Source organism: Vipera ursinii (genome assembly GCF_947247035.1).
Source record: "Vipera ursinii genome assembly, chromosome: 16".
NCBI classification, from domain to species: Eukaryota; Metazoa; Chordata; class Lepidosauria; order Squamata; family Viperidae; genus Vipera; species Vipera ursinii.
Window position 1 is genome coordinate 9044701 of NC_139529.1, and position 13798 is coordinate 9058498.

At 59.3% G+C, this 13798-nt stretch overlaps 2 protein-coding genes across 4 annotated transcripts in view; both read left to right on the forward strand.

Annotated features, from left to right (window-relative positions):
* LOC310647845 (uncharacterized protein) lies at positions 1-9479 on the forward strand. Its single transcript, XM_083375403.1, has 4 exons — positions 1-136; positions 1178-2614; positions 7543-7710; positions 9399-9479. The coding sequence occupies exons 2-3, from the start codon at positions 1907-1909 to the stop codon at positions 7582-7584; spliced, it is 750 nt and encodes a 249-aa protein (XP_083231529.1). The 5' UTR covers positions 1-136; positions 1178-1906; the 3' UTR covers positions 7585-7710; positions 9399-9479.
* A 507-nt stretch (positions 9480-9986) lies between these two features.
* The window catches only part of DAB2IP (DAB2 interacting protein), a 52052-nt gene continuing 48240 nt past the window's right edge, over positions 9987-13798 (forward strand). For all 3 annotated transcript variants that reach the window (XM_083374928.1, XM_083374926.1, XM_083374927.1), the window contains exon 1: positions 9987-10343. In XM_083374928.1, coding sequence (XP_083231054.1) covers positions 10223-10343 — 121 coding nt within the window. In that variant the 5' untranslated portion in view covers positions 9987-10222. The remainder of the gene's footprint in view (positions 10344-13798) is intronic.

A 13798-nucleotide genomic window follows, 5' to 3' on the forward strand; every position in this document is an offset into this window, starting at 1 on the left:
CTCCTTTTATGGAGGGAGGCAAAGGAGCCAAACCCCAGCTTGGAGGGGCAGTCTACCTTTGGAAGGGCCCAGAGCACCGGTTCCTCAGAGATGGAAAATGTGGCCAGCTTTTCTCCTGCTCTCCAGGCGTTAAAAGGTGGGCCATCACCTGAACCTAACCGCAGGAGATTCGGGTCTGCAGGAAGAGTGGAGGCTGTGGCATTGGCTGCCCTCCATCCAGCCCCTTTTCTGCCCCCTCCCTTCCCTGGCTCCACCCATTGCTTCTGGCAGGGGGGGGCCCTCCATGCTCCTTCTAGCCCTGTGCTGAGCGTGGCTATAACCTCAAGCCTCCCCCAGCCCAGAAGGCCTCTCCCTGCGTCCTGAGAGGGAGGGAGAAAGCCTGGATTGTGCCAGCTGATAGGCACAACCGCCTTGGGCAGGCAGCAGAGGGAGGGGGCCGTCCCAGCAGTGAGGGGAGGGGGGCTGGCCAAATACCAGCCTGGGAAACCTCCTCCTCCTCTTCTGCTGCCCCCCTGCCCCATTTGCTGAGTGGGGTGGGCAGCCCTGGCAGCGTTAGCATCGGCTTCTCTGTAACTCTCCAGCGAGCCAAGCTCTTCCCACACAGCATTGCTAAGCAACCTGCGCTTGGAGAGCTTTGCCTCCTGAAAGTCAAAGCCCGGGGGGGGGAGAATTGTCAGCCTTTCACAGGATGTGACCCCCCCTTTCCACTTCAGCACCTTCCAGTACTTGGGGAGGCAGTGAGGAAGAAGGAAAAACGGGCCCCTGCCTTACCCCGGGGCGCCCTAGATCACAGCAGGAGCCCCCAGAGAGAGGAGGAGGCAGAAAAAGAGAAGCCTGTTCCTCAAGCCTTGACGGGGGCCCCTGGGGAGACATCGGTGGGGCCAGAGGAGCTCCGGATCCACCCGTGGGTGGCCCAACCGGCTCTCCATTGACTGGAGGAGGCCGAAGAGGGTTAGCCGGGCCGAGGCAGGCAAGGGGGGCCTGTGCCAAGTGGGCAGGGGGCGAAAGGTGTAGGGCTGGATCCTCGCGGAGGCCCGGGCTTTGCTGGGAGGGTTTTAGCACCAGGCCAGCAGCCGAGGGCCTTCCCTGCCCCTTCCTGCAGCTCAGAAACATCTCTGCAGCCTCCCTCCCAGTTACTTTCCTTTCCCGCTTCTAACAGCTTCCTCTGCCCCAGCAGGCGGACACCACCCACCCTCTGCCCCGCGGAGGGCACAGCTGTCCTCATCTGCCCGAGCCAAAGACATGGCGGCTTCACCCCACTCGGGCCGCCCGGATGGAGCCTCTCCAGGCTGTCTTGCTGCTCCTGCATGGGGGGGGGCAGAAGCTCCCTCATCCCGCCAGGCATCCTGAGCTGGGAGAAAGCCGGGCACCAGCACCAAGTGAGCATCCATCCGCTGAGGTAGACTGCTCTGAACCGGGAAGTTCTGCACCAGCTCTCGGAATTCCTGAAGGGCTCCGTACCCGCCAAAGGAGCAGAGAGTCCCCAACCGCTTCCTCGGAGGATGCAGTGCAGCCGTTTGCACGTGGAGGGAGTCCAGACACTGATCTGCAAAGCCTGGGTCGAGTCTGATTCAGAAAACCCCTCTTCACGCCAATCGTGGCTGAATCTGAAGCCAGCTGGTGTGGAATTGACAGAAGCAGCCCAGCCGACACTCCCTTGCCAGTTTTTGTCCCAAACCCCGAAACTGGGCCAGGTTGCTATGAGCACCCTGCTCTTCGCCCCCCCCCTAGCGGACCCCGCACACCCTCCTCTGCCCCTGGGTAACGCTGGACTCTCCATCCGGGCAGGGAAAGCCCAGAGGCCGGCCTCTTCCACCAGCACTCGCCAGAGGCGGGATGGGGCCGGCAGGGGCCTCTGGAGCTGGCTGATCCCACGGCCGCCCGGTTGCCAAGAGCAGGCGGCAACATGCGCAGCTTCTGGCGTGGGCTGGGCCGCTCCGAAGCCAAGGCTGCCAGCAGACGCCGCCGTGGAGCAGGGACAACTACGCAGCTCGCTAAAGGAGCCGAAGCCACAGACGGAGCTGCACGCGGAGGGACCGGAGGCTTCGCCAGCTGGGACTGTGGAAAGCTCAGCTCCTTCCCGGCCAGCCAGGACGCAGCTGGTGGGCAGATTTGCAGCAGGACGTTGGGCACTGCAGACCTGCTGAGCCAGAGGAGGGGCATCCCCCGAGTCTTTAGCTGCTCTTGGCCTGCAGGCCAAATCCTCCCTCGCCCACAACGCCCTTCCGGCAGGCCGGGCCCTCCTGGCAGCTCTGCTCCTGGGCAGCCTCTGAACTTTCTTCCCACCGCTGGGAAGAGGGCAGGACTTGGGGCAGGGAGGGCCAGAGATGCCGCGAGGGCCTCAGGGCAGGGCGAGGGCCGGCCGGTCCCAAAGGTCACCTGCCGGATCAGGAGTGCTGCCAGGCTGTGCCATGCCAAGGAGGAGACGCCTCCCCTCCAGGAGCTGCCCAGAGCTCGTGAATCAGGTGGATCGCTTGGCTGCTCCAAGGATGAGCCCCGGCGAGGGGCTTGCTTTGGCCTGCTAAGGCTCCCTCCCCCCTCCCCAGGTGGTCAGCAGCCTTCCTGGAAGCCATGGAGCCGGACCATCCATCGGACCAAGAGGACAGTTCTCGGGGTAAGGTTCTTCCTGGCACCTTTTGGGGGCTGGCCTGGAAAGGGATCCCAAGGGACAGGCTGAGGGGCCTTGGGGTGGGGGTGGGGCCGGCCTGGGAGCAGGTATCCTGGGGGCCGGGTTGAGTAACTCAGCCAAGGACCGATGCCTTTACCTCTGGCACTAAAAGAGGCTTTTACTTCTGCTGAGTTTGTTGTGAGCAAGGAGGGCTGCCTGGAGACGGCCCTATTTGGAGCTGTTCAGGGGCAGAAAATCTCACAAGGGCCGGCAACAGCTTGGACTGGCTTCGTCCCCTCCTCCCAGGTAGACTGCTCTTGAACCACAGACTTCCTTAGAGGAGGTGGCCAATTGCCATGGAAAGGAGGAACGGTTGGAGACCTTGGGAAGTTCAGCCTGGGGTGGAGGGAGGCTTGAGTTGCAATGGCAAGGGAGTCGAATTTGGCTCAGGAAAAATGTCCGAAGGGCCAGTTGTTCAGCCAGGGCACAGGCGGCTTCAGGAGGGGGTGGATTCTCCAGGAATGACCACTGAAGTTTTGTGGTTTGGGACCTTTGCTCCCTACCCAAATGCCGGTCCTTGACAAGACTTGAACGCAGCCCAGAACCCTCTCCTCATTTGGGGCATGGGGTGAAGGGGCTGAAGGAGCAGAAGCATAAATAGCACAGCCAAACCCCAAAGCTCTCCAGAGCAAGGAGGGCCCTGAATTGGTAGCCACTGACCCACAGAGATTGGGAGGATCTGCAAAAGGACCCGTACGATTTGCAAGCAGCCACCTCCATAAGTGTGGTTGCGGTGGGGGTGGGGGTGGGGAGTTTCCTTTTGCAGAAAGGCCAGGCTGAAGGGGCCGGCCGTGTCCCGGAATGTTCTCCAAGGCTCCTGTCGAAGGAGGTGGGCTGGGAAATGGTGGGCCGCTGGAAGGAAGGAAGAGGAGCCCCAGGGCTGCAGGGGGAAATGGCGCCTTTGAGCCGGAGGACGGGGAGATTGGCAAGGGAAGCTGGTGTGGGAGGAAGGCAGGAGCCTCGGCCATCTCGGCTGAGGACCAAAAGGATGGGGAGCAAATGCCTTTTGCAGGCCCGGCTCTCCTTTGCCCAGCTTTACATGGTCTCCCCGCCTTCTATTTTAGGCAAATCCATCTGGGCCCAGAAATGTGCAGGGTGTGTGTGTGTGTGCGCAGAGATGCTGAAGCTTACAAGCCGGATTTGCACCTCCCTCTTTAACTAGGGGGGGGACTGAATTCACCCATTTGTTGGGTTGGTGCAAGAGAGCAAACCATGAAAACCAACATGAGCCCTGTGTGCCCCTGTGTGTGTGTGGGGGGGAATTTGTGGGGGCTCCCACTGGTCAAGGTGCTGTGGAGGTCATCCTGGGTCATGTGTCCAGCAGAATCCCATGCCCAAAGCACAGCTGGCCCCTCGCTCTCCTCCTCCTCCTCCTGACCCATTTGGCTCCATCCCATTTGGCCTCCCTCGCCCCCTGTGAGCCCCCCCTTCTCCTCCCTGACAGTCAAAGGCTTCTTGGAGAAAGGCCCCCTCTGGGTCCCTGTGGGCAGAAATGGGGCTCAGCCTCCCCCCCCCTCAGGTCCCCCAAGAAGTGACAAGACTGAGAAACGGTATTATGCTTTGGAGGCTTCCAAAACTTGTCCTCTGCCGCAGCACACACCCCCCCGTCTGCAGCCTGGCACAACTGTGGGCACCTTCCTTCCTTCCCTCCCTCCCCCTCTCCCCAAACAGCTGTCCCCCTCCCCAGTTTGTTTGATGGCAAGCACACAGCATGAACCCCGAATTAAGACTCAGCTGCTGGCAACGCACACACGTTGTGTGAAAAGAAATTTGCAGCTGCTAAGAGTCCATGGATTCATGTGTGCGTGCGTGCACACACACACGCACACACACATATCTGGGCATTGCAAACACAATCCTCTTAAAGAAGATTCTGCAGCACTGAGCCCCCCCCCCGCTATCTTTCAAAAGAGGCAGCAGAACAAGTGGGCGACCGGCATACACACGTTGTTGCGTGGCACACATCCTCCCCGCTGTCTGGCTCTCTCTTTCCTTTGTCACTTCCAATTCTCATCTTCCCAATAAGGAAATGGCTTTTAAAACTGCAGGCTGGAGAGAGTTCCAAGGCTTCCTGCAGACTTTGTCCCAAGCCACCTTTCCCTCCGCAGCAGACTTGGGGCTACCTGATCCCCAAGGAACGGGCCTCCCTCCCAGTCGATCCGAATTCTTCACCCTCTTCGGAGTCTTGAGCGGTGACCTTCCAGGCTAATCCCGGGACAAAGTAGCAGGAATAAAATGAAAAGAAGCTCTGATGGTGTAGTGGTCCCTCTTGCTTGAGCGGAGGGTTGGACTAGAAGACCTCCAAGGCTCCTTATTATTCCATCTTCTATCACTCATTTTCTTGGTCTTTCCAACTCCCCCCACCCCGAGGATAAATAAATACAACGCCTGGTAGATGAATGAGGTTAAACCAACTCGCCCAAAACTAAATTAAATAAGCCTCGATGTCAAGAGCAGTCTACCTCTTGAGTATCCGATGGCCGCATTGTGGAACCAATGGGTTATTTGGATCATCTCTGGTACATCCTTTTCTGTAGACGTTGGATGCAAAACAGAGGAAGAACTAAAGGCCATGCTGGGCGGCCATCCTGGGTGGGACGGGGAAGGGGGCTTACGGGTGGAGGAATAGGAAAAGGGGTTTCCTCTAGGTCTCTCTGAAGAACTTTTTTCTTTCTTTCTTTCTTTCTTCTTTCTTTCTTTCTTTCTTTCTTTCTTTCTTTCTTTCTTTCTTTCTTTCTTTCTTTCTTTCTTTCTCTCTTTCCTTCCTTCCTTCCTTCCTTCCTTCCTTCCTTCCTTCCTTCCTTCCTTCCTTCCTTCCTTCCTTCCTTCCTTCCTTTCTGATATCAGCTGTGTCTTGAAAACATTTCTCTCTCCATCACTGTTAAGACAAAGAAATCTGTGAATGAACAAATGGGGGAGGGCGGGGGCTGGCTGGCTGGCAGGTTGCCATCTCAAGATATTCCCATTTCTCCTACCGCATAATTAATGCCATGTTTTATTAGCAATGAAAGCTGGGCTTGTTTTGCACAAATGCTCGAGCAGTAAAGTGTGACTCTGCAGACAGTAAAAAAAACCCACCGTGTGTAACATTACTTTTGCGATTTATCGCCTGCCAGAGTTGCTTATTCACTGTGTAAAACAAGTTTATTGGTGTTTGGCCAATGGTGGCCCGAAAGGTGGGTGGGTGGGGGGGAGAGAAACGCAGACCCTCCATCAGGCAGCTTGCAAATAAACCGGCTGGGACAAACCTAATGCCCACCCACCAACCTTTCTCTCCCCCCACCGCCCAGGAGGAGGCCAGTCACCTTTCCGCCCCCAATTCTACCACTTCCTTGCATTCCTGCTTTCTTTGTGGAACCTCCACATTCAGAGGCAGTCTACCTCCGGAGAGCTGCCTGAGGGTTCTTCAGAGTGGCTCCAGAAAGGCAGAAGCTGGTCTAGAATTCCTTCCGTCACTTTAAAATTGGACTCTGTGTCCGTGCAGTGCCCTAAGGGTCCTATCTATAATTTTGCTTCTTCTTTTTCTCCTTCCTGTGGCTCGGGGGGGGGGCTTTCTCTGCCCAATGTTAGGGTCTCCTGCCTCGTGCGACAGCTGAGGGAAAGCCCTCTGAGATGGGGAGGGTCCTGCTGGCGCCCATCTGGACGACCCTCTGAAGGCCAAGGGGCGTCTGCCGTGTGTGACCTAGTTAGACTTTGTAGAGCCATTCTTTCATCCTTGGCCTGAATTTTAATTTCCTTAATTAATTGCCTGAAGCTCTTGCTATTTATTAAACACTTGGAAAGTCAGGAGAGCAATCACAGAATGGAGATTAATTTGGAAAAATGGGGAGTGGGCACCAGGGCAATTTATTCACCCATTCCGGGCCCTGGTTTGGTCCCCATCTCCAAACCCCTTGCACGCACACGCGCACACACACACACACACACACACACACACACGTGTGGGCAAGGAAACCAAATGGGCAAAAGGCAAGAAGTGCCCGGAACACCAAACTTTGCAAACATGAAACGGGGGTCTTTAAAGCAAGGAGTCAGAATGGCACCGTCGTCTCCTGGACAGGAGCCAGAAGCTCCCCCTCCCCCTCCCCCGTCTGCAATCCCCCCTCTGCAACTCCAGCTAAGTTGGCGAGACTGTTGGTGTCCCCCCCCATCCAATGATCTCAGAGCCCCTCGCCTCCCCCTGGCTGTCCGTGGTGGCTGCCAGTGAGGCACACGCCAGGAGGCAAAGGTGGAGCAGATGGCAGGGCATCGGGCTGTCAGGTGGGCCGGGACCCTGCAGAGGGACGGTGCCAGGCACAGGTATCCGATTGCTTGCTTCAATTGGCTGAGGTCCCAGAACAGAGGGGCCCAGTCCAGCACCGCCAGCACAGCTGCCCCCCCCCTTCCTCCTGCTCATCTCCCTGCCCAGAGCACCTCCTGGTCCTGGGGGGGGGGGCTGCCTGAAGCCCCCCTGATGATTGAGAGTCTGTAGGAGGTTCAGCCTGGATCCTTGCAAGGCTATTAACAGCTCTCCAGACACACACACAGCCCAAGTGCCAATGGGCTAGGCTGGTCCTCCTCTGCATCCTGCAAGAGGAATTTTCCCATCTCTCTCTCTCTCTCTCTCTCTCTCTCTCTCTCTCTCTGCCGTTTCCTGTTTCATAGCATTGTGGTTTCCTCCGGTGCGCCCAATTTGTGATGTGCAGTTGTTCCTCCAGAGGGCAGCTGAGGCGGCAGCCGGCTGGGCATCCAGTGGAGCCGGGAGGGCGTTTTCTGGCCTGGGGTCTCATTCAGGGGAACAAACGACTCGACTCGAGATAAATTATGCTTGCCCCATCGTCTGAAAGGACCCTTCCTTGGGTGTGTTGACTTTGGACGTGGGCGTTTTTTTGCAGTTCAACGCTGCGGCCGTTCCACAGCTGATCTCCTCTTGCTGACCAGCTGCCTCTGAACCGGGGGACGCATTGCAAGGTCCAGGACCTCAGTGAGGAGCACGCTGAGTATGCAGCTGCAGGTCTCCCAGAGAAGGAATGCAGCAGCCAATGAAGGGGTACCTTGAGCAGGTAATAACCCCGAGGCTTGGGACTGAAGGCCCGGCTGCCCTCTTGGCTCCAGTGCTCAAAATAAGCCAGCAAGCGTGCAAAACAGTGAGCTGAGTGTGCGGAGGGGGAGACTTACGGCCCCCAAGTACCCATTTTTAGAGGGGGCAGAAATTCTGCAAGCGAATCTGTGCGCCTGTAAAGTATTATTTAAAGGGCTTCTTTCAAAAATCTGGGAAAAGGGGTGGGGGCGTCCCTCGGTGAAGAGGGACATCTGCCTTCACTCAGGGAGGTAAAAGGAGGATTGTGCCCCAGTCCAGATGGGAAACAGAGGATCCAGGTCCCCCCCCCACTCCGCCTCCTCGTCTGGGCCAGTCCGCCATAACAAACTTTCTTAAAGTGTTTCCTTTCATACATAGCAGCGGCCGGCCTCCCGCCAGAAGACTAATTGCTCACAGATGAGGGTTTTTTTTTCTTTTATGGGATGCCAGATCAAAATGGGGGTGGGGGGCAGTGGAGGCTGGTCTGCTGTGTGGTGGGGGGAAGAAGTGTTCACGCTGGATATCCGCACCAGATGCTGCTGATTCCAGCCTTTAGAGCAGGGCTGTGCATGTAGCCTCCTTGGGAGAACCTGGGGGGGGGGGGGGCTGGGGGCCCAGGCAGTTACAGAGAGCCTGGGGCAGTGGGGCAGAACCAAAGAGCTGCCCGGCTGGGTCTTCTTCAGCCTATCACGGAGCCCTGAAGGAGGCAGGCAGGGTCTGGAGGGAATATGGCCCCTGCATCACATGGGGGGGGGCATCCCTCCTCCCCCGCCTGGCTCCAACTCTCATTTTTCCAAGCTCAGGGCTGCTTCCCCCTCCCTTTGCCAATTTCCGCCCCCTGAAATCCCCCTTAATTCTGTGCACTGCTTCCAAGGGACGCCAGAGCAGATTCAGGGGGTTGAAAAGCAGCAGTCTTACAGAGGGGCACACGCTCCTCCATCCCCCCCTTTTTAAAACTGGGGGTCGCTGTCCCAAGAGGCTGAGTGGTGCAGGGGTTGGGGGGGCAGCTTGGGGGTCCCTCGAAGCTTTCTGCCACAAATTTAAGGCACATCCAAGCGGGGAGTGTGTGCAGGCACGTCTGCGTCCGTGTGGTGGGGAGGCAGGTTTTCAAAGTTACTTTTTTTGGGGGGGGGCTTTACAGGCGACATGGACTTCCCCCCTTTTCCCTCTGCCCCATGAAGGTTTTTAGAGCAGCTGCGTTAAAGGGTTCCCCCAAACCTGGATCCCGCTTTCAGGAGGAAGCTGGGAAGGGTCCAAGCCCTACAAGACTTAAGGTGGACCCGTGCTGGAGAGCAGAGCTGGGTGTGTGTGTGTGTGTGTGTGTGTGTGTGTGTGTGTGTGTGTGAGAGAGAGAGAGAGAGAGAGAGAGAGAGAGAGAGAACTATTATGGGCTGCTGCTTAGGAGGAAGAGTTCTTCACATCAGCACTGCTGCAATTTAGGACACTGGATTTTCTCCGGGGAACTTGGGGGCCCTGAGACCCTTTCCAACTGGGGTGCCAGCAGCTGGGCCCCCCTGGCCAGCCCCTCCACCCCTCGGGCAGCTGCTTCCGCCCAGCCCAGCCTCCTCTCTGGCTGCCCGCCAGGGGGCCAGCCGGCCAGGATGGGTGGCTTGACCTGGATGCTGGCATGCGCCTCCCCAGCCTCAGGAAAGTTTCTTGGGATTCTTTCAGCGCAGATCAAAACCTGGCACGGACTGCTCAGAGGGGGTGGCTGGACGATGCCAGCAGCCCAGCAGCAGCAGGCTTTCCTCCTCAGGAGCTGCAAACAGAACCTCCATGTTCAGAGGCAGCTGCTGCTCTTCCCTTAGGGGAAATGAAAAAAAAGGCTGCCCATTGTGACCCTCCTGTAGGCTTCCCCAGGCACGTAGCTGACCCTCCACAGGCTTCTCTGCCCAGCCTGGTCCAGCAAAGGCCTTGCTGTGTCTTTGCTGTGGCAGCCCCCCCCCCCCCCCGCCCCTGCCTGCCCCATTCGGGAGGGGGAGGAAGTCACTTGAGGAATGAAAGGGACCAGCTGGGCTGAGGAGGTTCCCCTTTCCTGGCGCAGGCTGGCAGGAAGCTGGGCAGGTGCCCGCAGGTGGCAGCTGGAGCATTGCCGTGGCCCCGTTCGCCCTCCTGCAACGGGGGGGGGGGACGCTGAAAGGCGAGGGTTTGCTAGGAGGCGGCGTCAAGAGGGCAGCGGGGCAAGGCTGGCACTGCCGGGCGCTGGAGGCGGCGGAGGGACGGGGGGGGGGGGGCGGGGAGGCTGCCTTCCCCAGCGCCAGAATCCAGCCCGGGCCTTCCTCCCTGCCCGCCCGCCCTCCTTTCCCCGCTCCTGCGGGGCTTCTCTTCCAGGGGGCGGGGAGGGCAGGGAGGCACCGGGGCTCCTCTGCTCCATGGCTGGGCTGGCGCCGGGCCGCTCCCGCTGCTTCTTCGGGGGCTCCTTCCGCGGGGCTGGCCCGGCTGCGGCCGCCGCCTCCTGAGCCGCTTCGCGCGGAGAACGCGGGCACCGGGGGGAGATGTCGATGAACGGCCGGAGAAGTGGCGGAAGACCCTCGTACTACTACCGGCTGCTGCGGAGGTCGCGGCTGCAGAGGCAACGGAGCCGCTCGCGGAGTCGCGGCCGGCCCTTCCACCGCGGTAACCCTCCCGCCGCCGGGCCGGGGCTTCTGCGGGGGGGGGAGAGGGGAGGGGGGTCTCCGACCGAAGTTGAAGGGGCCGCTTGCAACTTTGAAGCGAGCCGGGACTCGGCGGGACTCGGGGCCCCCGAAAGTGGGGCTCGGGGGCGCCTTCGGGGCATCCCTGGCGTCGGGGGCCGGCGGGGCGGGCCTGGAGACGCTGGGAGCGACCGAGCGGCGCTGGGGGGGAGCCGTCCTTGCGCAGAGGTCAGCGACTCCGGATGACCGGGGCTGGAGGAGAGGCGGCCCCGGAGAGCTTCGGTTGGGGCCGAGCTCCCTCACTTGGTGCCCGGCGCTTCCTTGGCAGAGGTGGGCGCCTCCTCGGGGCTCTGGCAGACCCCCCCCCCGGGCACGATTCGGGGCCGGGGCCAGGCCTGGCGTGCCATCATATTCGAGGAAGGGCTGAGGAGTGAGCTGATGCCCCCCCCGACGCCCAGCTGAGGGGGCGCTGCTTGGGGTTGCTTTCTGGACCCAAGAGCGGCAGAAGAGACAGGATGCCTCTCCCTCCTCCTGTTCCCCCACTGCCTGTGTGGCCCTTGCGGGTGAGGGGCTGCTGGGGGGCCCTTGATGGCCCTGAAGAGGCTTCTCTTCTCTCCCTTCCCGCCCCCCTCCCCCCTTCACTCATTCCACTCCGGGCGGCCGCTGACCCAGTTGCAGGGTTAAAAATAAGCTGAGCTGCCGCTCCTTCCCTTCCAGGACCCCAGGTGCTCTTTCCAGCCAAGGGCACCCAGGAAGGGAAGTCCCAGCTTGGCCCCTTTCCTCTCCTGACTTTAGTCTTCGCAAGTGCTTGTTCCTGGGACGGAGCTGCCCCGTCGTTCAGCCAGGGCTGCCCCACTCAGGCCTTCCTTTGGCAAAGCCGGTGAGCCACCACGCAACTGCCGCCCTGGGTCACCCGTGTCCTCCGTCTGCCTGGCCCTGCCTGGACACGCTGGGCTTGGACGGAGGGCTGGACTATTCGGAGGGTCAGTGGCCGTAGTCGAAGAGCTCTTGGAGGAGGCCTTAACTTCCGCAGGTTAAGGAACCGGCCGACCACGGGGAGCAAACCAGACGGGCTAGTTGAGGGTTTGCTGTCTGCTTCAAACTCAGACAGGGAGTTAACCCCGGAGCCGGCCTGGTTCTTCTCTACTCGCAGCCCCAGGCTGCCGGGAGGGGGGGATGGAAGAGCTTTTCCTTCTCTGTAAATATTCGGCAGGATGGGTTTTTCGGCTCTCTGGTGTGTTTCTGCCCTTCCCCAGGTCTTTCCTGGAGTTGCTGCCCTTCGTCCCTCGGCTTCTGGTTTGGGAGCAGCTGAGAGTCTCTGCAGATAAGGTTGTTTTGTCTGGACAGGCCAGTCGGCTGGAAGGAGGCCCAGGCCGCTTTCCAGAAAGGGCAGGCAGGAATTGCTTCAGGAACGCTGGGGCTTGGAAGAGCCAGCACAGAATGGTGCTCCCTGCAGCTCCTCCAGCCAGAAAAAAATGGGACAGGATGGGGACCGGTGAGGGCATCTGGACTGACCCTCTGTATTTAAGTAACGCTGTAGTAGAAATAGAGCTGTAGAGATTTGGCAGTAAGAATGGAAGAGGGGACAGGAGGGTTTGTGCCTTTTAATGGAGGACCCTCCTCTTTCTTAACTGAAAGCGGTCAATTAAAGTGTTTGGGCCGTCTTGATATACTTGGGGGTTTATTTCAGAGGCATTCTGGACTCTGCTCTCTTTGGGAGCCAAAAGAAGAGGCTGGCCTGAGACTCCCTCTCAGCAGACTCTCCTCCACTCTAAGGACCTGCCTCCTCGCCGTCACTCGTGTTGGGATGCTTCCTGGCCCTTCGGGTTGCCACAGTAACCAGTAGCATTCATCTCTGATGATTAAACAGTATCCATGGCAACCAAGTGAAGAGTTTGGGAGTTTGGCTGTTTTTTTCTCCTTCCCGTCCACCTTTGCCATCTCGTAGGCAGCCTGTGGAGGAGGCGTCAGAGGGAGCCGGCCAATGCCAGGGGTTGAGCTGGCCAGGACCCCCGTCAGACTCAGGGCCTTCCAGAGTCGGCGTGGACACACTGGGTTGCAAGGCGTGGTGAGCAGAGAGACCCAGCGTGGTCCCCTGGCCGGAAATTGCCAGTCTTTTGTGCCCAGCTTGGGGGTCAAGTGGCGCCAAAGTGTCTCTTGTCTCAGAATGGGCAACCTGGCGGAAGGCAGGCAAACCGGCAGGATTCCCCCAAGATCCCCAGGGGCTTTTCTCCTTTCCAGCTGGGGGACCCGCATGAGAAACCTCCCAGCTGCCCAAGCGCCCAGCCTGATGGGGCCTCGCTGCCAAACCAGGCCCCAGCCAGGCCCGCTTGTCAAGTGGTGGGGAGAGGAGGAAGTGTGGCCGGTTGAGAGATCTGATCATTTTTCAATCGTTCCCCTCCCAGCTGCAGGGGAAAAACAGATGTTCGAGTCACAGGGCTTCATTAGCGAGATAAATGAGGCCATTGGCAGGTCCTGGCTCAGATGCCTCTGTGCCGACAGGCCAGAAAGAGCCGACTTTGAGGGCTGGGAAGGGACAAAATGTCGCAGGGGATGGGGGCTGGCTGGCTGGCTGGAAGGTGCCCTTCCGGCTGGTGGGACCCTGGGAGAGCAGTGGTGAAAGCTTCAGCCACTCGGATACCCACCACCTTAGCATGGAGTCCTGTCCTTTGTGTGTGTGTGGGGGGGGGGGGCGGGAGGTTGTTTTACTTTAGTGTCCAGCAGGTGAGCAGGCTGTCCAGGTTTCAGGGGACACAGCTTGGCTTCCTGTGAGATTGCAAAGGGATGGAAGACACTCGTGCAAGGGATAAGAGTCCCTGCATTTGCAAAACTGAAATGGAACAACGTCTCCCCCTGCCTCGAGCTGATTCATGCTCCAGCCTCCCACAGGACTAGAGCCCTGGTTGGGTACAAAGACCCTGTACCATGGGTTTCCAGCCAGGTTGCAGACGAGTGGAAGAGCAGGCGAACTATTCTGTATAGACGTTTGCAGTCCCCCTCCTCTCCAGGCTGCCAGTGGAGGCAGAGGAGAGCGGGGGGGGGGGGAGGGAGGGCTGCTCCGTGGGTGGGGGGCTGACTTTGGCCCCGCCCTTCTTTCCTGTCTCCCCATCAGTCTTTGCAGCTTCCAGGCAGACCTTTCAACTCCAGGGAGAACACCGTGCAGGGTTCCTCCTTTGGTGGAAAATCATTGAAGTTTTTACGCTGAAGTGTCGTGCCCAGGGTGGGCGCAGGGGGAGAATCCAGGCCCCTCTTTTGTCTCCACCCTTGACCGGTGCAGAGCAGGTGCCCGCCTGCTTCCTTGCCTGAGTCAGAAGGAGGGCGCTGGTGCCCTCTGGTGAGGCGGAGACCTCATTTCCTCTGGAATCTGGACTGCTCGGCTGGGCCGCCCGCATTCCAGGAAGGAGGAACTAGATAAGGAGGGCGGTTGGGATGACGAGC

Coding starts and splice junctions, on each gene's coding strand:
- LOC310647845 (XM_083375403.1), top strand. CDS start 1,907: ATGCGCAGCTTCTGGCGTGGGCTGGGCCGCTCCGAAGCCAAGGCTGCC. Junction 2,615..7,542: donor CCAAGAGGACAGTTCTCGGG/GTAAGGTTCTTC, acceptor GTTTTTTTGCAG/TTCAACGCTGCGGCCGTTCC.